Source organism: Centruroides vittatus, unplaced genomic scaffold (genome assembly GCF_030686945.1).
Source record: "Centruroides vittatus isolate TY-2023 unplaced genomic scaffold, ASM3068694v2 contig_918, whole genome shotgun sequence".
Taxonomy (NCBI): Eukaryota; Metazoa; Arthropoda; class Arachnida; order Scorpiones; family Buthidae; genus Centruroides; species Centruroides vittatus.
The window spans coordinates 2,013,032-2,032,358 of NW_027122605.1; the positions used below are offsets into that span (position 1 = coordinate 2,013,032).

The 19,327-nt window shown below is 31.1% G+C and overlaps 2 protein-coding genes across 7 annotated transcripts in view; both read left to right on the forward strand.

Moving 5' to 3' along the window:
* Positions 1–6,747, forward strand: part of LOC136984366 (5'-AMP-activated protein kinase subunit gamma-1-like) — a 131,942-nt gene extending 125,195 nt beyond the window's left edge. For all 6 annotated transcript variants that reach the window (XM_067281325.1, XM_067281324.1, XM_067281328.1 and 3 more), the window contains 3 exons: positions 3,278–3,352; positions 3,430–3,523; positions 3,634–6,747. In XM_067281325.1, coding sequence (XP_067137426.1) covers positions 3,278–3,352; positions 3,430–3,523; positions 3,634–3,731 — 267 coding nt within the window. In that variant the 3' untranslated portion in view covers positions 3,732–6,747. The remainder of the gene's footprint in view (positions 1–3,277; positions 3,353–3,429; positions 3,524–3,633) is intronic.
* A 4,179-nt stretch (positions 6,748–10,926) lies between these two features.
* Positions 10,927–18,600, forward strand: LOC136984367 (uncharacterized). The gene is made up of 2 exons (XM_067281331.1): positions 10,927–11,392; positions 17,659–18,600. The coding sequence occupies exons 1-2, from the start codon at positions 11,224–11,226 to the stop codon at positions 18,390–18,392; spliced, it is 903 nt and encodes a 300-aa protein (XP_067137432.1). The 5' UTR covers positions 10,927–11,223; the 3' UTR covers positions 18,393–18,600.
* Positions 18,601–19,327: the final 727 nt, after the last annotated feature.

Sequence of the window (19,327 nt, forward strand, 5' to 3'; positions counted from 1 at the left end):
CACAACTCCTGCTTATTGTGCAGACGTATTGCCAGTTATGCTACCTGGATCTTCGGTCTGATCTCCTCTTCCAGTATATTTAACCTTAAGCTATAATCATCATTGGTTACATCATCAGAGGTCCGGATAGCATAACTGGCAGTGCCATATGCATGGTACTTGGGAGTTGTGGGTTCATGTCCCATTTCAGGCCAATTCTTTTCTTCTAGTTTAATCTAAATTATTTAATTAGAAATTATAATTATTAATTTTAATGCGAGATGGGTCCTAATCTAGTGTCAAATTAATTTGTAATTTATACTTAATGAATGATGATTTAAAATGCTTGCATGTGTAATAAAACTTGTAGGACTAAAAGTTATATTAAAAATATTTGTAAAATTAAAACAATGGAATTAGTACATTTTTATAAGTTAAAAGGTTATATTGTAAAAAAATAAAAGTTAAAAAAACCTTAAAAATTTCTTGGAAACAACCATGAGGAAATATCCTTCTCAGTCTTTACTGATTTTTCAAGAGACTTAATTAAAAACTATTAATTACAAGTTTCTTCTAAAAGGAACCAGTTTTATTAATTTAACATTACCTCCAAATGCATTTTACCCTGGCTATAACAGGGCCTCGTTAGTGGATATAACATCACAATCTGTAGCAATATTTGCTTTGCAAACATGATTTTGATCAAATGCGAAATGCATTTTGAAGTAATATTAAACTAATAAAACTGGTTCCTTTTAGAAAAAAGTTGTAGTTTATAGTTTTTAATTAAGTCTCCTGGAAAATTGGTAAAGACTGAGAAGGAGATTTTCTCATGGTATTTCCTTAAGTTTTTAAGTTCTTAAATTTTTACCTTTTTTAATATATAACCTTTAAAATTATAAAATTAAAATTCCACATATTGACAAAAAATTTCTTACGTAACCCTTATTTTAACAGATCCTCCTTTGTAACTACTATTTGATTCAGGAGATTTTAATTCTCCTGCACCTACACTTCTGCCAAACTGCCACCATATGAATCATAGCTTACATTTACATATGCAATAAACAGTTAAAAATTGTAAACTTGGCTTTTGCCAGAATTTTTATAAAAATTGTAATTAAGGCTAAATTTGCAAATTTTAATTGTTTACTATTATTTTCTTTCTTTTACTTCACAATGAAGTGAAAATTAAAACATCAGACTCTTGACAGATCAACTTTATTCAGTACAGTTGTTTACTATTATGTAAATTTATTCACTCTTTTGTGAACATTATAAATGAATTGTTTCTCTGAAATGTTAGTTTTTATATGTTACTGTAACATTAAATATTCAATTTGTATTAACATTCAAAGTATATGATTTTCAAATAAATTTTGAATGATGATGATTTTTCTTTTGACATCATGTCTCTGTGAGGGGAGCTAGCTGGGGGTACGGAGTTGGTTTAACTCATGTACCGCTTACTCGGCAGCTAACTGTTTGATCAGCCCTCGGTTGTCCATGGATGGTTTTTATGAGTGAAAAAAAATGCGGAGAGAGATGATCTTGTAATCACCAGTCTCCTATGTCAGGCTCCCGACACCAGATAGGGATGAAATTTGCACCCTATCATGCATTTAAAATACTATATATTAAGGATTATTAAGGAGGGCTTAAAGTTAGCAAGTGGGAGTGCATAGGCAATGAATGAGACCACGTTAAACAATATCAACAAAATTTAATTGGAACAAATGAAATAAAAATACAAATAGATAGGTGTAAATATATCATTTGAATCCAATCTCGTGGAGAGATCCAACTATCTAACCTAATTTTAATTTACCTATGCATGAGAGAGAGAGAGTTTACATCAATCTATCATACTACCTTCACTTTGGGTTTGATCTTCTTCTTGTCTTTGATAGGGTTACAATTCGGAGAGGATCTTGAGGAGAAGCTAGGTGCACATTATAAAGTATTTTCGTCTTCAATATGGCCAACACTGTGCATAACTTAATATGGCAAATTCAGGTCTTATTGAACTTCCCTTATGTGGCAAAGTTCGGTTTCCAAGAACTGTGCTTGATTTCCTATGGCATCTTCCTTCGAAGAATTCCCGAGTTATATGGCAAATTCAGGACTTGTTGAATCTCTGGGGAACTGCGCGGAATGGTGGGAAAATGCTCCCTTTTATAGGAATGGCTGGGTAACTGACTCAACATCATTGGACAGTGAGTAACTTTTAGTCAATCACTGAAAGGAAGTTCATTTCCTTTCTCTCTCTCTCTCTCTCTCAGAAACGAAAGAATTGTACATTCTTTTTGTTAAAATTTTAAAGAAAACTGAGTGTTTTTCTATTTGAAATTAAAATGTTCTTTTAATGATAATTTTGAATAGAAAAACACTAAATCTGGATTCTCACATCTCTTTTAAACAATGGAAAAATAAAATTGCCAAATAACAGTTTATCATATAAAATATTTCATGAAATTTTTCTTATGTAATGATAAAAGTATGATGGAATCTTTCTAGTCCATCACTCATCAGTCTGACCTAGTCTATCTAGTAATCTATCTAGTAATCTGACACTCCAAAGGGCAGCTCACGTAAAATTTTCGTGTTACATCTTGTTGTTGTTTGTGAAAGAGAGACTGTATATGTATATTGTCAGCTGCTAATTATTTATTGCAAACTAATCTATGAACCAAGTCTCTTTTTTACTGTACAATACGTGCAAAATCCAGTAATCTGACAATCTACTGGTCCTATGTATGTCTGATTACAGAGACCCTACTATATTTGGTAATTTCAATTGTAAATATATGTACTTATTTTATATTTTAAAAAAATATTCTGAAAAATAAATAAATTGAAGTAAACATTTTGAGAACTTAAAAAGCTGTTTCAAAATTATTTAAATTTATTACTTAAACTCAATATCTTAAAATTGTTTAATAATTTTCAGATGTTAAGTTTTAAAATCCTTTACTAAAACAGTGTTATTAAAACATTTCCAATTCAAATTAATCAATACTTTTCGAAATTATTTGTGTGGGAAAATTTAGGGATGTTGTTTATCATCATCATTTGTTTAATTAAATTAAATGCAAAATTAATAATTAAATTTAATGTTACAGCTTTGTTCATTCATAAATAAAATTTTTAAAATTAATTCAGTTTTTTTTATTAATAAATATAAAGTTTGACTAAATTTGTAACTTTTCTGTAAAAATTATATTAAGTAAATTTAATATTTATACATAAGAAAGATTGAAATATATTTATATTGTTAATTTACTAATTTAATTATTAGTGGTTTGAAGGTGTTCTGAAATGTACACTTGATGATACACTAGAATCTGTAATGGAAAGGATAGTGAAAGCAGAGGTAATAATATTTTGTGAAAATAGATTTATATTATGTTAAATAGAAATTTTATAAAATTTAATTATTTATTTTTTAAGGTGCACCGTTTAGTTGTTGTAGATGAAGATGGATGTGTAATTGGTGTTGTATCATTGTCTGACATTCTCAATTATCTTGTCTTAAGGCCTTTGGGTAAGTTTGTAAACATCATTTTAAACAATATTAATTGTATTTTAAAGATATAAAGTAATTTTGTATATATTTTTTGATAGTTGAAATTTAAGGTATATTACTTTTTGCAGGTTTAGAAAAGTCTAATAAGGAAAATCAGATGGTATCTCATGTCTTGGAAGATACTGAAGAAGAAACACTTGAAGAAAGTCAAAAGGAATTTGACTGATCTAATTTAATATATGGTGATTTATTCTCAAATAACAGTCCACATTACCTAGAAGATATAACTTTGTTCTTCAAAGTTTAGGTACAAGAGTCCATATATGTGGCATTCAGAAAAAAAAAGAAAAACAAATGTAGCAGGACAAGACTGTAGATAAGTCGTCATACTTGAATTGGTTATTTTTTGAAGGGGTTCCATAACTGTACATAAATTTTCTTCTCGTTCAACGACCATACTACAAAATAATAGTCAAATCCAGTTTATTTTGGTGCTTATTTACCTATAAATAGTACTGTTTTTGTTTTTTTCTTCTTCTTCTTCTTCTTCTTCTGAGTGAAGGAAAGAGAAAATAGTTGTTGGTAATTTGTATACATTATGCATCAGAAGCAAAAAACAAAATAATATGCAAAATATAGATTACTTTCTGCTTTATTTTGTTTTGATTAGTTGCTTAGATGAAAGTGTAGTATTTCGCGTTTTGATGTCATTAGCTTCAATGTTAATCGTGCCACAATTGGATATAAGACAATAAGTGATAATTGAAATTATAAATAGTTTTCTGTACAGAATGTTGCCTGTAAACTGTCTCCTGTTCATATGTATACTGTATATACAATGTATGTATGTGCATGCATGTATATATACATATGTAATGTGTGTTTGTATGTATATATATGTGTATACAAAAAAATATACACACATATATATATATACACATTTGTGCGTAATGATACATACATGCATTCATACATATATACATAGGCATGTATATACTATATATATACTGTATGTGTGCATGTGTGTGTATATATTTGGAAAGAAAAGGGGGGTATTTTTGAATGATATTTGTTAACTGAGATAGGGGTAAGTTAACATGTCAAAATATGTGGATTTTTTCCACTTTTTGTCTAGATTTAATTTCTGAGATAAGTCACTTGCAATTTTATCTATTGAAACTAGATTGGGACCTATTTTTATGTCAGGATATTTCATGGAAATCTTATAGTGTGCCTGTATACCCTCAACGAATATTGATTTTTTTATTAATATTTTGTAGGAAAAAAAAGGGATTCAGTTTGTTTGAAAGTTTGGCATGAGATTTGTAAATCTTACGTTTAATGGATAAAGTTGTTACATTAAAATTTTATTGTAAGACAAGTTATTTTTCAGAAACATATCACTTTTGTTGAAATTGTTAATATATAAAAGTTTACAGTGTAAAAGAAAATGTAAATTTGTCACTAAACTAAACAATTTTAAATCTATAAATGTAATTAATAGATAATGGAAAAGTACAAATCATTATTAATTTTTTATTTTCTGATAGATATTTTCTTTGTTTGGTGATTCTTTAATATTACATGTTAAAAGTGTGATTGCATTCCGTTTTCTGGGGGAAAATTGTTAGCCACACTGCTTGCTTTAACAGGAAATTAATTTTATCTATATTCTGCAAGTTAGAAAAATGTATAAATTTTTATATTGCATAAACTAATGGTACAGTTCCTGTATTGTTTTAAAGGATAAGTTTATTGTTTCAGTTTTTTTATTCATTTTTTTTTTTTTTGGAAGTTAACAAACTTTGTGGGAAACTCAATGATAAAGCCTATGCAGTATATCTTAGTTAAGCATTATAGTTCAGATTCATTCCCCATAGTAAAATATAATCAGATTTATCCAAAGAGTAGGAGTTAGCTGACAATATATGTTTTGTGATTAAATAATGTTTGTGTAAACAAGAAAAATCTCTATTTACATTGAGATTAATCAAAATTAACAAATTATCTGTAGCATACAAGGATCACTTCAAACAAGCTTTAATCTTGTCTTACAAGAGGAGATCATGATGTAATCATGACAGATTTCAGTAATATTATTTGTGTGGATAAGCCTTGGAATAAATTTTTATTGAGCAAAGGGAAAAAGCACATTTTTCAAACATTTTCAAGAAAATTGAAGTTTAAAAATCCAAAACAACTTATGAATAAGATTTGAAAACATATTGAAGACTATATAGTTTGATCGAAGTGTACCTTGTATTTGCAAGATTGTATTGATGACTGACCTTTTTTCAAATCAGTGCAAGTTTTCATAAATTAATTGTAAATTATAGGGGGTTGATACATTTTGTCTATTTCTGTTAAAAATGTTGCATTTTCTTTCTTTAAAAATTTGTTTTCAGAATTATTGTTAAAAATAAATAAAGCTTGTTTTTAAAACTTGAATAAATTATTTTATAGTTTGATTTTTACTACTTTTACCTTATAATTTTGTATTGAGGCTTATTTTTTTATCTGCGGAGAGGAACTATACTTATGTTATGAACAATAAGAAACCAGAAAGGCATTGAAAGACAGTTGTTCACATATAACAATTCAAGGTGATATTGGGAGTTAGTAATAACTAATAATTTTTAAAATATTTAATTGCTTAAAATATCAAATTATTCATGATATTCTTACATTTCTAAATACAAAACACTTTAAATTTATTTTTAAAAGACAGCAATTCTGAAAACAAATTTTTAAAGAAAGAAAATGTACATTTTTAACAGAAAATAAATAGACAAATTGTATAAATCTTGTGATTTACAATTATTTTATGCAAAAATTGTATTGATTTGAAACAGAGCTTTGCTTGTTGAGACAAGAATCAGCAATCTCACAAATATGAGTAAGAAATGCTCCTACCAACTGTAGTTTTTGATAATGTCTTCTGAAAAACTTATGCATAAGTCACTTGGAATTTTTTAACATCAATTTTCTTGGAATCATTTGAGAAGCATGCTTTTTCTGCTCAATAAAGGTTTATATCAAGGCTTATCCCTGCAAACAAGATTACTGAAATCTATAATGACCATGTCTTACCTCCACTTGTTTACTGTTTATGGTTTTTATATAATGTTCAAAATTATTAAAAGAAGTAAAAATTGCCTTCACCTTTTGTTTATATAAAAGAGTAAATATATATTATGTACAATACATATACATAGTTTTGGAATTAAATCTTCCAGTTTTTATCTCCTGAGTAAAATTTGATATTCATGAATAATAAATGTAACTTGGAAGATTTTTGAGACTTGAAAACTTTATTTTGTGATATTTTTGACTTTCTATAATAATATTTTAATATTTTGTTTTTTATGAAAATAGATAAAAAGAAGCAGTAGACAAATTGTTCTTATGTACTGTTTTTCCATTCAATTAAATGTAAACTCTGCTGTTTTTATTTGCAAGGAAATCAGTAAATAATTATCAATAATTGTTGTATGTTTAAGCTACATTAACAAAGGCAGCACTGTTGTACAATAATTTATATATATATATATAAACATTTTTTTCTGATTATTAAAAAATTTTGGTATAGAATTAACTATATGGTTAGAGTATTTAAATGAAACAAATTTTACTTATTTAATAATAAATCAATTACATATTTTCCTTTTTTTATTGTCCAAAAAAAAAAAAAAAAAAAAAAAAAATGTATTTTTCAAACACTAATTTTCTTCAGTTAGTTTGGTATTCAATTCATTATCAAAACTTTAGACTTGGTTTTAATTGATAATTACTATAAATTTTGAAAGATGAGTTTTATATATTACTAAAATTCAAGCTTAAATTGGAAGTATAGTGTATATTGTGTGAAGAAATCACACAAAATTGATTTTATTATTATATTTGCTTTCTTTTCTTAGTTTTCAATATTATTATCGGTTTTAATTACTTTTTCCTTTAGTTTCAAGTAATACTTACAATTAACAAGGAATACAGATTTAAATATTTATTAGATTCTACTGAAATTATATGAATAAGTTACTTAGGTGGGGAATTTAATAATTTCTTTATTACAATTAAATAGGATAAGAATAAACAAACTTTTATTTTGCTTATAAATTAATAATTACAAGCATTTACAACATGTTTTATAATTCATGACTCCTATTTTGATTGATTTAACTTTCTAATGAAACAAGATAGATAGGTTTCTTTTACAATGCGAGTTACTTCCTATTCTCCATTGCAAAGTCAATTTGAATGCTGCCAAGATTGATACTCTTCGAATAAAGTGAAAAACCTTCGCATGTCTTTTGACAGAGATCGCCACTAATCGCATTGAATTTCTGAATGATGACATCATGCAGTTCATCCAAATTACTCGTCCTACGGCCATACACCTTATGTGTTTTAAATACTTCCACAAAATTCCAGTGGAATCAGGTCTGACGACAATCCTCAGAAATGTTTTTTGTAACCAAAAACAAACATTGCACTCGCTGATGCAAAGTAAGTGGTAATGCCATTTTTTTTCTGGCATGTCTGGCAGTCACTGACTTCCTTGTTCGTAAGCTTAATGACATCTAGAAATGAAAACAATTCTATCTTCACGAAAAAGTCATAGTCGATCAAAATGTGAGTCGTGAAATGTTCTAATTTTTTAAAATTGATTTCTTTTTTGTTTAGTTTATGAATTATATCCTGTTGATGTTTATTCAGATTCAGTATGTTAATATTGTATATATCAAATGAAAAAATTATCTTATTGAGGCATCGAAATTACATATATTTATCTATTTTTTTTATTTTTTAATTACTGTACCATCTGGAATTTGATCAGTAACTGTAGTCTTGTTGTATATGATGGACGTTAGAATTCTTTTATTTTTTTTCCTTCTCACATTTTAACCGAAACTAACTTTTTAGAACCATCTTCAATAAACCCATCTCTTCCCCCCCTAATACTGTACAAAACTTTCTATTCTAATGAAACAAGATAGATAGAAACATGTATCCATAAGTTTTCCACGACTTTATTTACGATATAATCGTGATGATAAATCTTTAAGGGACGTATTATAGGATTGTACAGCAGTTCGTTATACCGATACAACAGTTCATTTATTAACAAACATACGACTTTCACATATATTCTCTTAGTGATACAAGCTCGATAAATTGATAGGGAGACAGCCAAGTACCATCGTTAGTGTGTATCGGGAATCGATTCGCGTCCAGTTTTCGATCCATCGATTTAAAAGATCCAAAAAAGACTGAAGTTAGACAGAAGGACAATGTAGCTACTCTGCTCCTTCCCGAAGACACCTCTGGAACATTAGAGAGGTTGAGGCCGAAGTTTTCAACGCGAAAACGTGTACGTCGGACGTTCGGCGCCGCTTTCCTGTAAGCCTAGAAGTTTGACAATGGCGTTTGGAATGTCTAGCATGATTCCACTGACTTTTCAAACACCATTGTCAAACAATTGTAAAAGCCTTACTGTCCTTAAATTCTATTATTATTGTTAATTGTCTACTTGGACTTTACTTATTAATAGGACTATATACTGGTGTTTAAAGATTGGCACAGTAATGAGAGTTAGTTCAGAAAAGAACAAAATTTCTTTATTATATCACCTGTAGTAGTAATTTCTGTACACATATTATACGTGTTTCGGGCTAGCATGCCCCTCATCAGCAATATTACTACCAAACACTAAAAAGTAACAATAACAAAACAAATAAGTTACTGTATAACTTAAAATTTATTGCTAAGAAATTTTAAGTTATACAGTAACTTATTTGTTTTGTTATTGTTACTTTTTAGTGTTTGGTAGTAATATTGCTGATGAGGGGCATGCTAGCCCGAAACACGTATAATATGTGTACAGAAATTACTACTACAGGTGATATAATAAAGAAATTTTGTTCTTTTCTGAACTAACTCTCATTACTGTGCCAATCTTTAAACACCAGTATAAAGTCCTATTAATAAGTAAAGTCCAAGTAGACAATTAACAATAATAACCATTGTCAAACTTCTAGGCTTACAGGAAAGCGACGCCGAACGTCCGACGTACACGTTTTCGCGTTGAAAACTTTGGCCTCAACCTCGCTATTAGCTCTTTCAGTATCTTGCACACGAAATAAAGACAATCACCAATACTCTCACTTGTTTCAATAGGCTGTCAAGTTGAAAAATTTTGTGTTGGTTTCTCGATTATTTATAAATACTGTAAATGGAGTTCATGCAATATGTCCTGTAGTTACCGGACGACTTTTGTAATGTTACAAAGATCGTTGTAATTACTCTACATAAGCACTTAATACAACAGGCAAAAAACAAAGTAAGGAAGTCTGATACACCCAAAGTTTTAATTAAATGATTGTGGCTTGGGTACTCGAAGGGAAGAAATAAATCTTCAAATGAAGAGAGATTGCTTTTAGAATAGTGATGCATAGTATTTTCTGTAACTTCATTTAGCTTAGCATTTCCGGTGCTTGATGGTAAAGACCTTTTGGGTAACAATTTCATACATTTTTAATTGATGCAGCTAAAGCTGTTTTGTCTCTCTTTTCAAATCAATTAGTGAAACTGTATTTCATCATCACGTGTAGCCGTTATTATATAAATTTTTTTTTTTCTGTCCTTACTCTTTCTTGTCGTGAATTCTCTCGCATCCAAGAAACGACTAGAAAAATGCCGAATGTCATTTAATCAATATAATTATATTGCAAATGTTTTTAGCGGTAAGGTATTTTCTTTACTTAAACTACTCTTGGAGTTTTTATAATATAGATAAAACGAATTATTTTTTACTCGTTAAAATATCAGTAAGCATATGATAAAGTTCCATATATAAATTTTTTTTGTCTATCTAACAAGGAATAAAAAACAACATATTTTTTATTAATATTTTTCAATATATTAAATATATTTAATATTTCGAAAAGTAATCCCGCAAATGTAAGAAGGGGAGGGAAACTCCAACGTGCATTTTAATATACAGAAATACCAATTTCCTATCTTCTATATTGCCGACAATATAAACATCGATCCGCAAATCGACTCTTAATTATCCGTTATTGCTTGGTTTTCTATGACAAATGTGTCAGGTGATGTTTAATTTAATATACAGGAAGTTTAGTTTCTCACGTAATTTCTTTCGACCAGTCAAAATATTTCTGAAGAAATCGATGTACAGTACGTTGGATACAAATTCGATTTTAAAATCGACAGAAAATAAAAAATCTGCAAATCTCGTTTTAATCACCGATAGCGAGGAGTTTTTAAGCGTGCGAGCGTAATTTATACTTAGGCTAAATCCCTTTTGTAGTCTCTTCCGAGTTAGAAATGCTAGGAATTCAATTTTGTCCATCAATCGATTCCTCCCACGTCACGTTACGTCGCGCGATGATTAAATATCTCCACCGTTAATCTGTAAGAAAAATATAAATGATGCAGAAAATTAAGTGATAAATTTATAAAGCGCGGAACCTTACAAAATAAAAGCGTATTAATTTATTGCTTTAAAATGCGAACGACAATTGTCGGAGTGGACGTTTAAGGCCAACTCGTTCCTTCCCGTGTCGGGATGGTCGTTCGTCCACTATGCTCTATAAACACGCAGATGATTAAAAGAATTTTTATTGGTCGGTGCAGACGGGAGAGAAGAAGGGTGGATAAAACGGCGCAGTCTCGCGTAAGACGCGATACAAGATAGCATGGCGTCGAGTGAGCCTCTAGTTTACTCTGTGAGAAAGATGGAGGAAAAAGATATACCTCAAGTAGTCGATATTTGGAAGGAAACCGGATTAGCCGAAGGAGTACATTGTGTCGATTCCTGGTTCGGATTCGATCCCGACGGTTTCTATGTTGCCGCCAACGATGAAGGTAAAAATAATAATAATAATTTTTTTTATAGTTATAATGCAATTTTTACTATAGAAATCGAGTTTAGTCCATTTGTTATCGAATAATAGGCGGTAAAAATTTCCTCGTTTAAAGGTAGCTTTTTCGTTAATAATTTAACCATTCAACTGGTTGTTATCTTTTTAGGTACAAGTAATGTTCTTAAAAACGCGTATTGTTTCAATTTTCGTAACTTACGAGTTTACGTAAACAGGTACGAATGCAGTTTTAAGCTTCGAACCGCATCAATATTTTAATATAAATCCTTTCCGATAATCGATATTTCACTTTAACTCCGTATTGCTTTCCTCTTATCTTTTTACCTCTTATTTTTCTGCGTTGTCAATAGGATAATTTCGAATTCAAACGTATAAATTTGGCATTTAGCTTGGAAATTTGATGATTAAATATTAATTAAAATCCTTAGTTGTTTGAATTACTAAATACAGTATGCTACTTTGATTTATTTTATGTCTTAATTTATTTTTCCGTCGCCTTTTTCGTAACACGTTACTGCGGGGGGAAGAAAATGCAATAAACAAGAAAATGATCCGCCGGGCCGCTGATGCCACCGAAATGACAAGCCGTTGCCATGACGACGACATGCATCTCTCTCTTTCTCTTCTAAACAATGCGTGCTTTCTCGATTCCGCTAATATAAATATATATAATCTGTCAAAATAAGTGCAGCCCGTCTACAGGATTCTTTCGAAAGTACGAGTCGTCCGTGATCTTGTCAAAAATTAATGACTCACTTTTGACATTAATCCTCTTCCTCCATTCTAATCCCTTCTCGTTTAGCATAATTGTCTACAAATTCCTTTTAATTTAGTTATTTCTAAGCTTCTACTAATGATGCGGTTAGCGAATTTGACTTAATTTGTCAAATGTCTTTAAAAATAAATCTTGTATTACAAAAGAAAATAATAAAAATAAACTAAATTTAAGCCAAGATATTGTATTTTAGAGTATAATTTTTTTTCCTATATAGAATTCCTAACACTATTAAATATGAGGATATAAATTATTCTATTAATTTAAAAGGGTATAGAAATTGCTATTCTATCAAAGTCGCAACTTTAATTCCTAAAAGTTTATATACTAAGAGAAAAAAAAATTAAAACCTAGTTTATGCAATATAAATGAACATAATTCGTGTGTAAATTTGTTAAGTGGGCCAACAAATACGAATGTTTTAGTATTTCTGTAACATGTTTCTATGCATTGGGCATGGGGGAAAAGGATTTATTCGAAAATATTTTCTATTATTAAAGAATTTTTGTCTTCGGTTTAAAAATCAATATTCTTCACCGATATAAACTATTAAATAAGCTGTAAACAACGCTATAAAGATCCGAATAATTGACTAGTTAAAAGCATAAAAACATATAAAATCATTCAATTGAAAGGAAGATATGAAAAGTAGGATACTCGATCAATTCTTCTTACAGAAATATTCTTTTGTATGGATCATCCGCTTATCTTTCGATACGGAAAGAATAAAATATGTCGTACGCCGTAAAATCGTATACAATGCTATCGAATCGAGATGAAAGGTTCGCCATATAAAATAATTAAAAATGGCGGTATCATCATTTTTTTTTCAAATATCCAAGGTTTAATGTAAGGCTTCATTCTAAGAATTCATCATTCGAATGTGTGATAAATGTCAAGCTATATCTAATACTAATAATTCAAAGATTATATCGAACTAACAAAATGATTTATTTCTTACGTTAAATTACCTAAAAATTTACACATTAAAACAGAACTAATATTTTATTTATAAACACGAAGTTTCGTAAAAAAATTATTTTGCTGTTTTCCGGAATTCGTACTTTTAAAAGAAAGATAAAAAAAATACTGTATGCTCTTTCAAATCTTGCCTCTCAATTACCGGATATCCGTTTCTATGAAAATGTCAGCATGTCAGCTGTTTTCCTGTTTGTCTGGGTTTACTTGCGTGTACAGTATTGCATGTCAGCGCGCCGTATTATTTGGCCGCCCGCCTAAAAAAAAATATTAAGAATATTGATGGACAACAGGTTATGTCATTCATTACTCTTAGGCCTACGTACACTCGCTAATCTGGCACCACCCGTGCAAAGAATAGCGGATTAGCAAGAGGCCTATTGTAGTTTAATAATAATAATAATAATAATAATGCAATATTCGGAAAATACAATAATTATTTTCCAACTGTTTATAGTCCTTACGAAAACAGCTCGCAAGTTTAAGTAATAGATACAAATATGTACTTCAATCTCATTGTTCTACATTACCTTCTATTTTGATCCGTCATTTAATCAAAAACAATTTTGTTTTCTTTCAAAAATAAGTAGAACACTAAAAATTTTCAGTCGAAAATAGCGAATGCTGTATTCATTTTTAAAACTATTTCTACTCCAATTTTAAAGGTCACTTCATCTAGAGAAGAAAAACATTTGTTTTTTTTCTGTTTACGTAACACGATTTATTGAATTCAATGAGGTCTGATGTTACTTTATACTTATTTAGAAGTATATTACGGTTTAAAATATATTCGTCTCATAAGAAAAATATCTTAAATAATAAGATTCTAAAATACTGCTCAAATAAAATTAACAAAATGCAGGTACGTACGTAAATATTTGCTAACTGATTAAAGAAAAAATTACGTTATTTACGTGAAATGAAAGTTTCCATGTAAACTGGATGTAATTGCTTAAATAAAATATTGAATAATGCAGTAGATAAATCGAAAAAAAAAAAAAATTATTGTGTGAACTGTTTTATTGATGACAAAAGCTTTAATTATTAATTTAAATATAATTGTTTAAATTTAATCACTTTTGCCCTTTGAACTTAGGATGTGTTTGGCACAATCACATTATTTCTCCCATCTGTTCTATATTATATCCTAGCTTTTTCTACTGAATTGGTTGAAAACTCTTCGAAGAGAATGTCAAAAATTACTCGAGTCAAGTGAATGCAATGACTCGAGTGTTTTGTTTTTGGAAGTCCTTTAACTATGGTTCTTTTTGTTTAATGTCGGATTGATGAGGTTATTGTAATGTATATGTATGTTATGGTGTCATATAGCGCATAATTTGCTCCAAGCGATTTTTTTCTTAGGTATACAAAATTAACGAGTTTCTATTTTAATTTTATTGTCTGTAGAAGTTATTGTGGTGATATTTTTGAAACGTTTCATAAATTTTTAATGAATTAAAATCAATTCCTTTAGTCAGTTGCAATATAATACGTTAAACTGTATTCATTACAAAAGAAAAACCTTAAAACATGACTTGGAAAGACATTATGCAAACATTATTCTTTAAAGGTATTAAATTTATCTACAAAATTTATGCCAATATAGTTACGTGGAATATGCGGTGTGACGAAAGAATTACTTAACGAAATAAGTTTTTAAAATATGACTACAGTAGTATGTAGCTCCACCAACGAATCTCCTCTTCAACTTACTCGTATATTTTACACGACTGTGTAGAAGTTTAAAGGGGTTTGATGGAACTTTTTGGGATCATCAACAACTCGTCTGTCACACTTCTAGACAGAAAATATCGCTCTTTCAATTTTAATTTTAGTTTGGAGAACAAAAAAGTCCAGTAGTAGCAATATTTAAAAGGGCACTACATCGAGGTTTGACTACTTCATATATCGTCTGAGAATATCAGTAGAATTACGGTAACTAAATCAGGTCAAAAATTTTATTGTTGCAATGTGTGATGTATCCACTCTCTTTAGCCAGAAATTTGAAAATACAGAAGTTTCAACAAACACTCAGATAAAAGTTCTAATCACCACAATAACACCTTAAATCACTAAGAATACAATTTATTACATCAACGAATGTTTTCAACCTGCTCCACAGGCCGCCATCACGTTCCAAACTTCTAAACCTGATAATGGCCTGTGAAGCAGATTGAAAACGTTTATTGATGTAATAAATTGTTTTCAGTGATTTAAAGTGTGTTATTGTGGTGATTAATACAGAAGTTTGTTAAATTCGGCACTGTTTGAAATACCGCTCTGGGGCCACGGGATCGATCCTGAGCATCCGGCTGCCCCAATGTGAGTCTGGCCGAATCCACGATCGATATAGACTTAGAGAAAAGGTAACCTACAGGGCGGAGAGTGAGTTTAAAAAATAATAGTCGCTAATTCAAAACTGTTCGACGATAATCCGGGGTAGTATTTCACGAATCGGAATTTGTTTGGACGTGCGCTAGAGATCCCAGGCAATAACGTGTTCATTAACCTCTTTGTAGGTTTTTCAATCTTAACGCAGTGTAGTCGTGAATTATCACTAGGCCTGTACTATATCATCTTTAGACTGACGTTTTTAAAACTCCATTCTGTGAGCACTAAGAGGATCTTTGCAGCAAGCCCATTATGGGTTCGGCCAAGTCTACAGTGGGTGGCGAGTAACTGAACCCGATATATCCGGACGTACGGCACCATCCGAAAATTTCCTAGGGTTTTTCAACCCGTCCGGATTCGATCCCCGGTTGCCGGAGCGGTAAGCCATTCTAACCTCGGTTATCCGGCCATATCTTTACACTGAATAAAGAGCGTACGTAAAGAAACCGGAAGTGTGCACTGTTACAAAATGTATAGCGGTATCTGCAAATAAAAAATTTTTAGGATAAGATTAATTGCAGGTATCCCTTGATTAACGCGGTTAATTAGTCCCTCGATCCTCAATATTGCGTTAATAAGGTATCTTCGTTAAGAAAAGACGGCAGATAAAGCTGCGTAAATTGAAAATTCTGCGGCGTATTTAAAGGGATTGCAGCAATTAATTTCGAGCGTTAATCAAATTCCGAGATACCTGTAGTTTAATTTCCGTAGTGATTACATAATACCTATGTCAGTGCTACGATGTTGGCATACAAGAACGACTGATCTTAATTTTATACATTATGGATATTTTGATTGGTTCGAAATAACCAACGTGCGAGTTGCGGAATGACGCGTGATCGGATTTATCCACAAATCTAACACTTTTCGATCATTGGAAAATTAGACGAAAGATATGTACTGTACAGTGAGCTCTCGTATAAAGCGAATTCGTATGACACGACGAAAAAAATTGCGACTAGTACTCATACAAAATTCTAATTTTGTCGTCCAGAGGTATACGTTTTCTTCAACTTCTAGTTTGTTTAATTATGGCAACGCAACACTTGGGCGATCTGCCTAGGGAGTTGCCTTCTGGGAGGTCTTTTTAAGGGAAACTGGCCCCTGTTTAGGCGTTACAGACGTGGAGAAAACCCGGAAAACTTCACGTGGCCCGCCCGTCCGAGCGATGAGCGAACTCTTAGTGTTCAGGGAACGAAGACCGCTTGGCCATTGGTGAGCCTTTCAACTTCTAGACTTCGGTTTAAACTTGCATAAAATCGTCTGAAATACAAGTCTCGAAACACAATTTCCTATAACGCGGAACGTATCTCCCGCCTCGTACTAGTTCCTCTGTATTGGATTTGAATTCAAACTTTTCGTAACAATATTCGGGTGTTCTACCATTCAATTATGATGCCGTTAAGTATTTTTAAAATTTTTGTTTAAACTGTAGAAAGTTTTCCGAATATTCTTGGATTGCATAAATTATTTTATTACTCAATACAAAGAATTTTGACGGCCGGATGGCCGAGCGATCAAGGCGACAGCCTACCGCTCTGGGGAACCCGGGATCGAATCCGGGCGGGTCGAATAATCCCCGGGAATTTTTCGGGGGATGGTCCGTTCGGATATGTCGGGTCCCGTCCCTCACCACCCGGTCTCCCTATAGTGGGCTTGGCCGAACCCATAATAAGCCTACTAAAAGAGGCCCTCTTAGTGCCCACGGGGCGGAGAGTAAAAAAAAAAAAAATACAAAGAATTTTAATTTAATTTCTTTAAATAACCGTGGATAATTTTCCAATTCAATTTTTCGATAATCCTTACATATCTTCGAGAGAAAGAGAAGGAATCTAATTTTAGAGAACAGTTTCCAAAAGAAAAAAAAAGGAAATTACAATCTAATATCTAATAATTTCTTGATTTGAATCAACATTAATTTTATACTGTAGCTTAGTTGTTATAATCTTTAACATTTTAGAAGCATTGTCTAAGCATGATTTTATAATTTTCATTATATCTATACACGTTTTGAGAGAATGATAAATGCGATATAATATTTTTTAGAGTTAATAAATTTAATAAAAAATTGAGTTCTAAAGTATTCCGTATTGAATTTATTTCAGGTTTCGTTTATGGTGTTTGTTCAGCAGTCAATCTAAATCAAAATCTATCGTTTTTGGGTTTATACGCAGTCAGAAACGAATTTCAGAAGAAGGGCATTGGCTTAAAAATCTGGAAAGTCGCCATGCAACACGTAGGCGAGAGAAATGCCGGTCTTAATTCAGTTCCAGAACATCTGCACACTTACAGGGATCTGGCAGGATTTTCCATAGTCACAAAATGGCAGTCAATAGTTTACGAATCGAACAATATCTGTCCGGACAATCTACTCAAGAGCCTGAAATCCGTAGAAGTGAAAACCATTGACGAATCGATATTGGACGACGTTATCGATTACGACTGTAAAGTGCACGGTTTCGATAGATCGAAAATTGTTCGATTATCAACCAACGAAACTGGAAGTGTAGCGGTAGCTGCCAAAACCGAGCGTGGCGTATGCGGATACGGTTCCATCACTAAAAATATACAAGGAACATCGCTAGTAGGACCATTGTATGCCGATAGTAGAGAAGTAGCCGAAATATTATTATGGCACTTAATCCAGAAGTTTCCTACCACGTTGGAGGATGGCCTGACCATAATGGCCATAGATTGTAATCCCCACGCTGTCGAAGTTGCAAACACACTGGGATTGAAAAAGATGATGGAAGTGCCCAGGTGCTATCGAAAAAACGAAGTGGCTGCCAATTTTAATAAGATTTACGGGCAGCATGCGCTTAACTTCTCTACTTTCTAGATCAAAGTATAAATATATTATTATATATTATATTTTGTCGAAAGAATTATTATTTTCGGCGATTAAAGTAAAAGAATCGTTCGATGTCGAATATTATTTGTTGTTGTTTCAAAAGTATATTTTTAATGTTGAATTGTGTATACAGTCATCTATTTATCCCTGATATGTATTATGGGAAAACTAAATTAATAAAAGTGTAATAACTGAATTTTTTATTTTTATTTTTTTTATTACTTTCTTAGTTTTATGTTTAAAACTATAGATGCTCTGAATTTATTGAAATTATAGTTTGGTTTATTGCTAAACCGTAACAAAATTGAAAAAAGAATTGAGTTTTTCTGAAAAAACGTAATTTATTTTTTATTTTCATTACATTACCTGTTTAATTTTGTGTTGTATACAGTAAAGATAAGTGAAACGTGATCTATCAATGTCTTATATCGTTCTAGAAAATATTTTGTGCTCCATCCATTATACTGTTATAAAATTTTAAAAATGGAGAGAGAAATAAATAGCTAATAGTGAAAAAAATCTAAAAACTGTTTAAGACAGAGTATTTTTTAAACACTTTCCACCCTGTGGGTACTAAGAGGGCCTCTTTTAGCAAGCCCATTATGAGTTCGGTCAGGCCCACAATGAGGTGGTCGGGTGGTGAGGACCGAGGCACGACATATTCCGGATTGGATCCCGGGTCCCCCAGGGCGGTAGGCTGCTTCCTCGACCGCTCGGCCATCCGGCAGTCTGCTTAGGAAGTAATATGGAAAACCATTCTGATACCGTCATACATTCCAGGAAGAACAATATTTTCCAGCTCTGGCAACGAGTCGGAACGGAAACTGCGTAATAATAATTTTAATTATGAATTCTAGAAAATCAATTTATACAGCGTGATTCAAAAAACAAACTATAAAGGTAGATCAGAAGTACAAAAACAA

Excerpts from the sequence above, each read along its gene's own strand:
- LOC136984367 (XM_067281331.1), top strand. The coding sequence starts at position 11,224 with ATGGCGTCGAGTGAGCCTCTAGTTTACTCTGTGAGAAAGATGGAGGAA. Across the intron at positions 11,393-17,658 it reads TGTTGCCGCCAACGATGAAG|GTTTCGTTTATGGTGTTTGT; the intron begins GTAAAAATAATA and ends AATTTATTTCAG.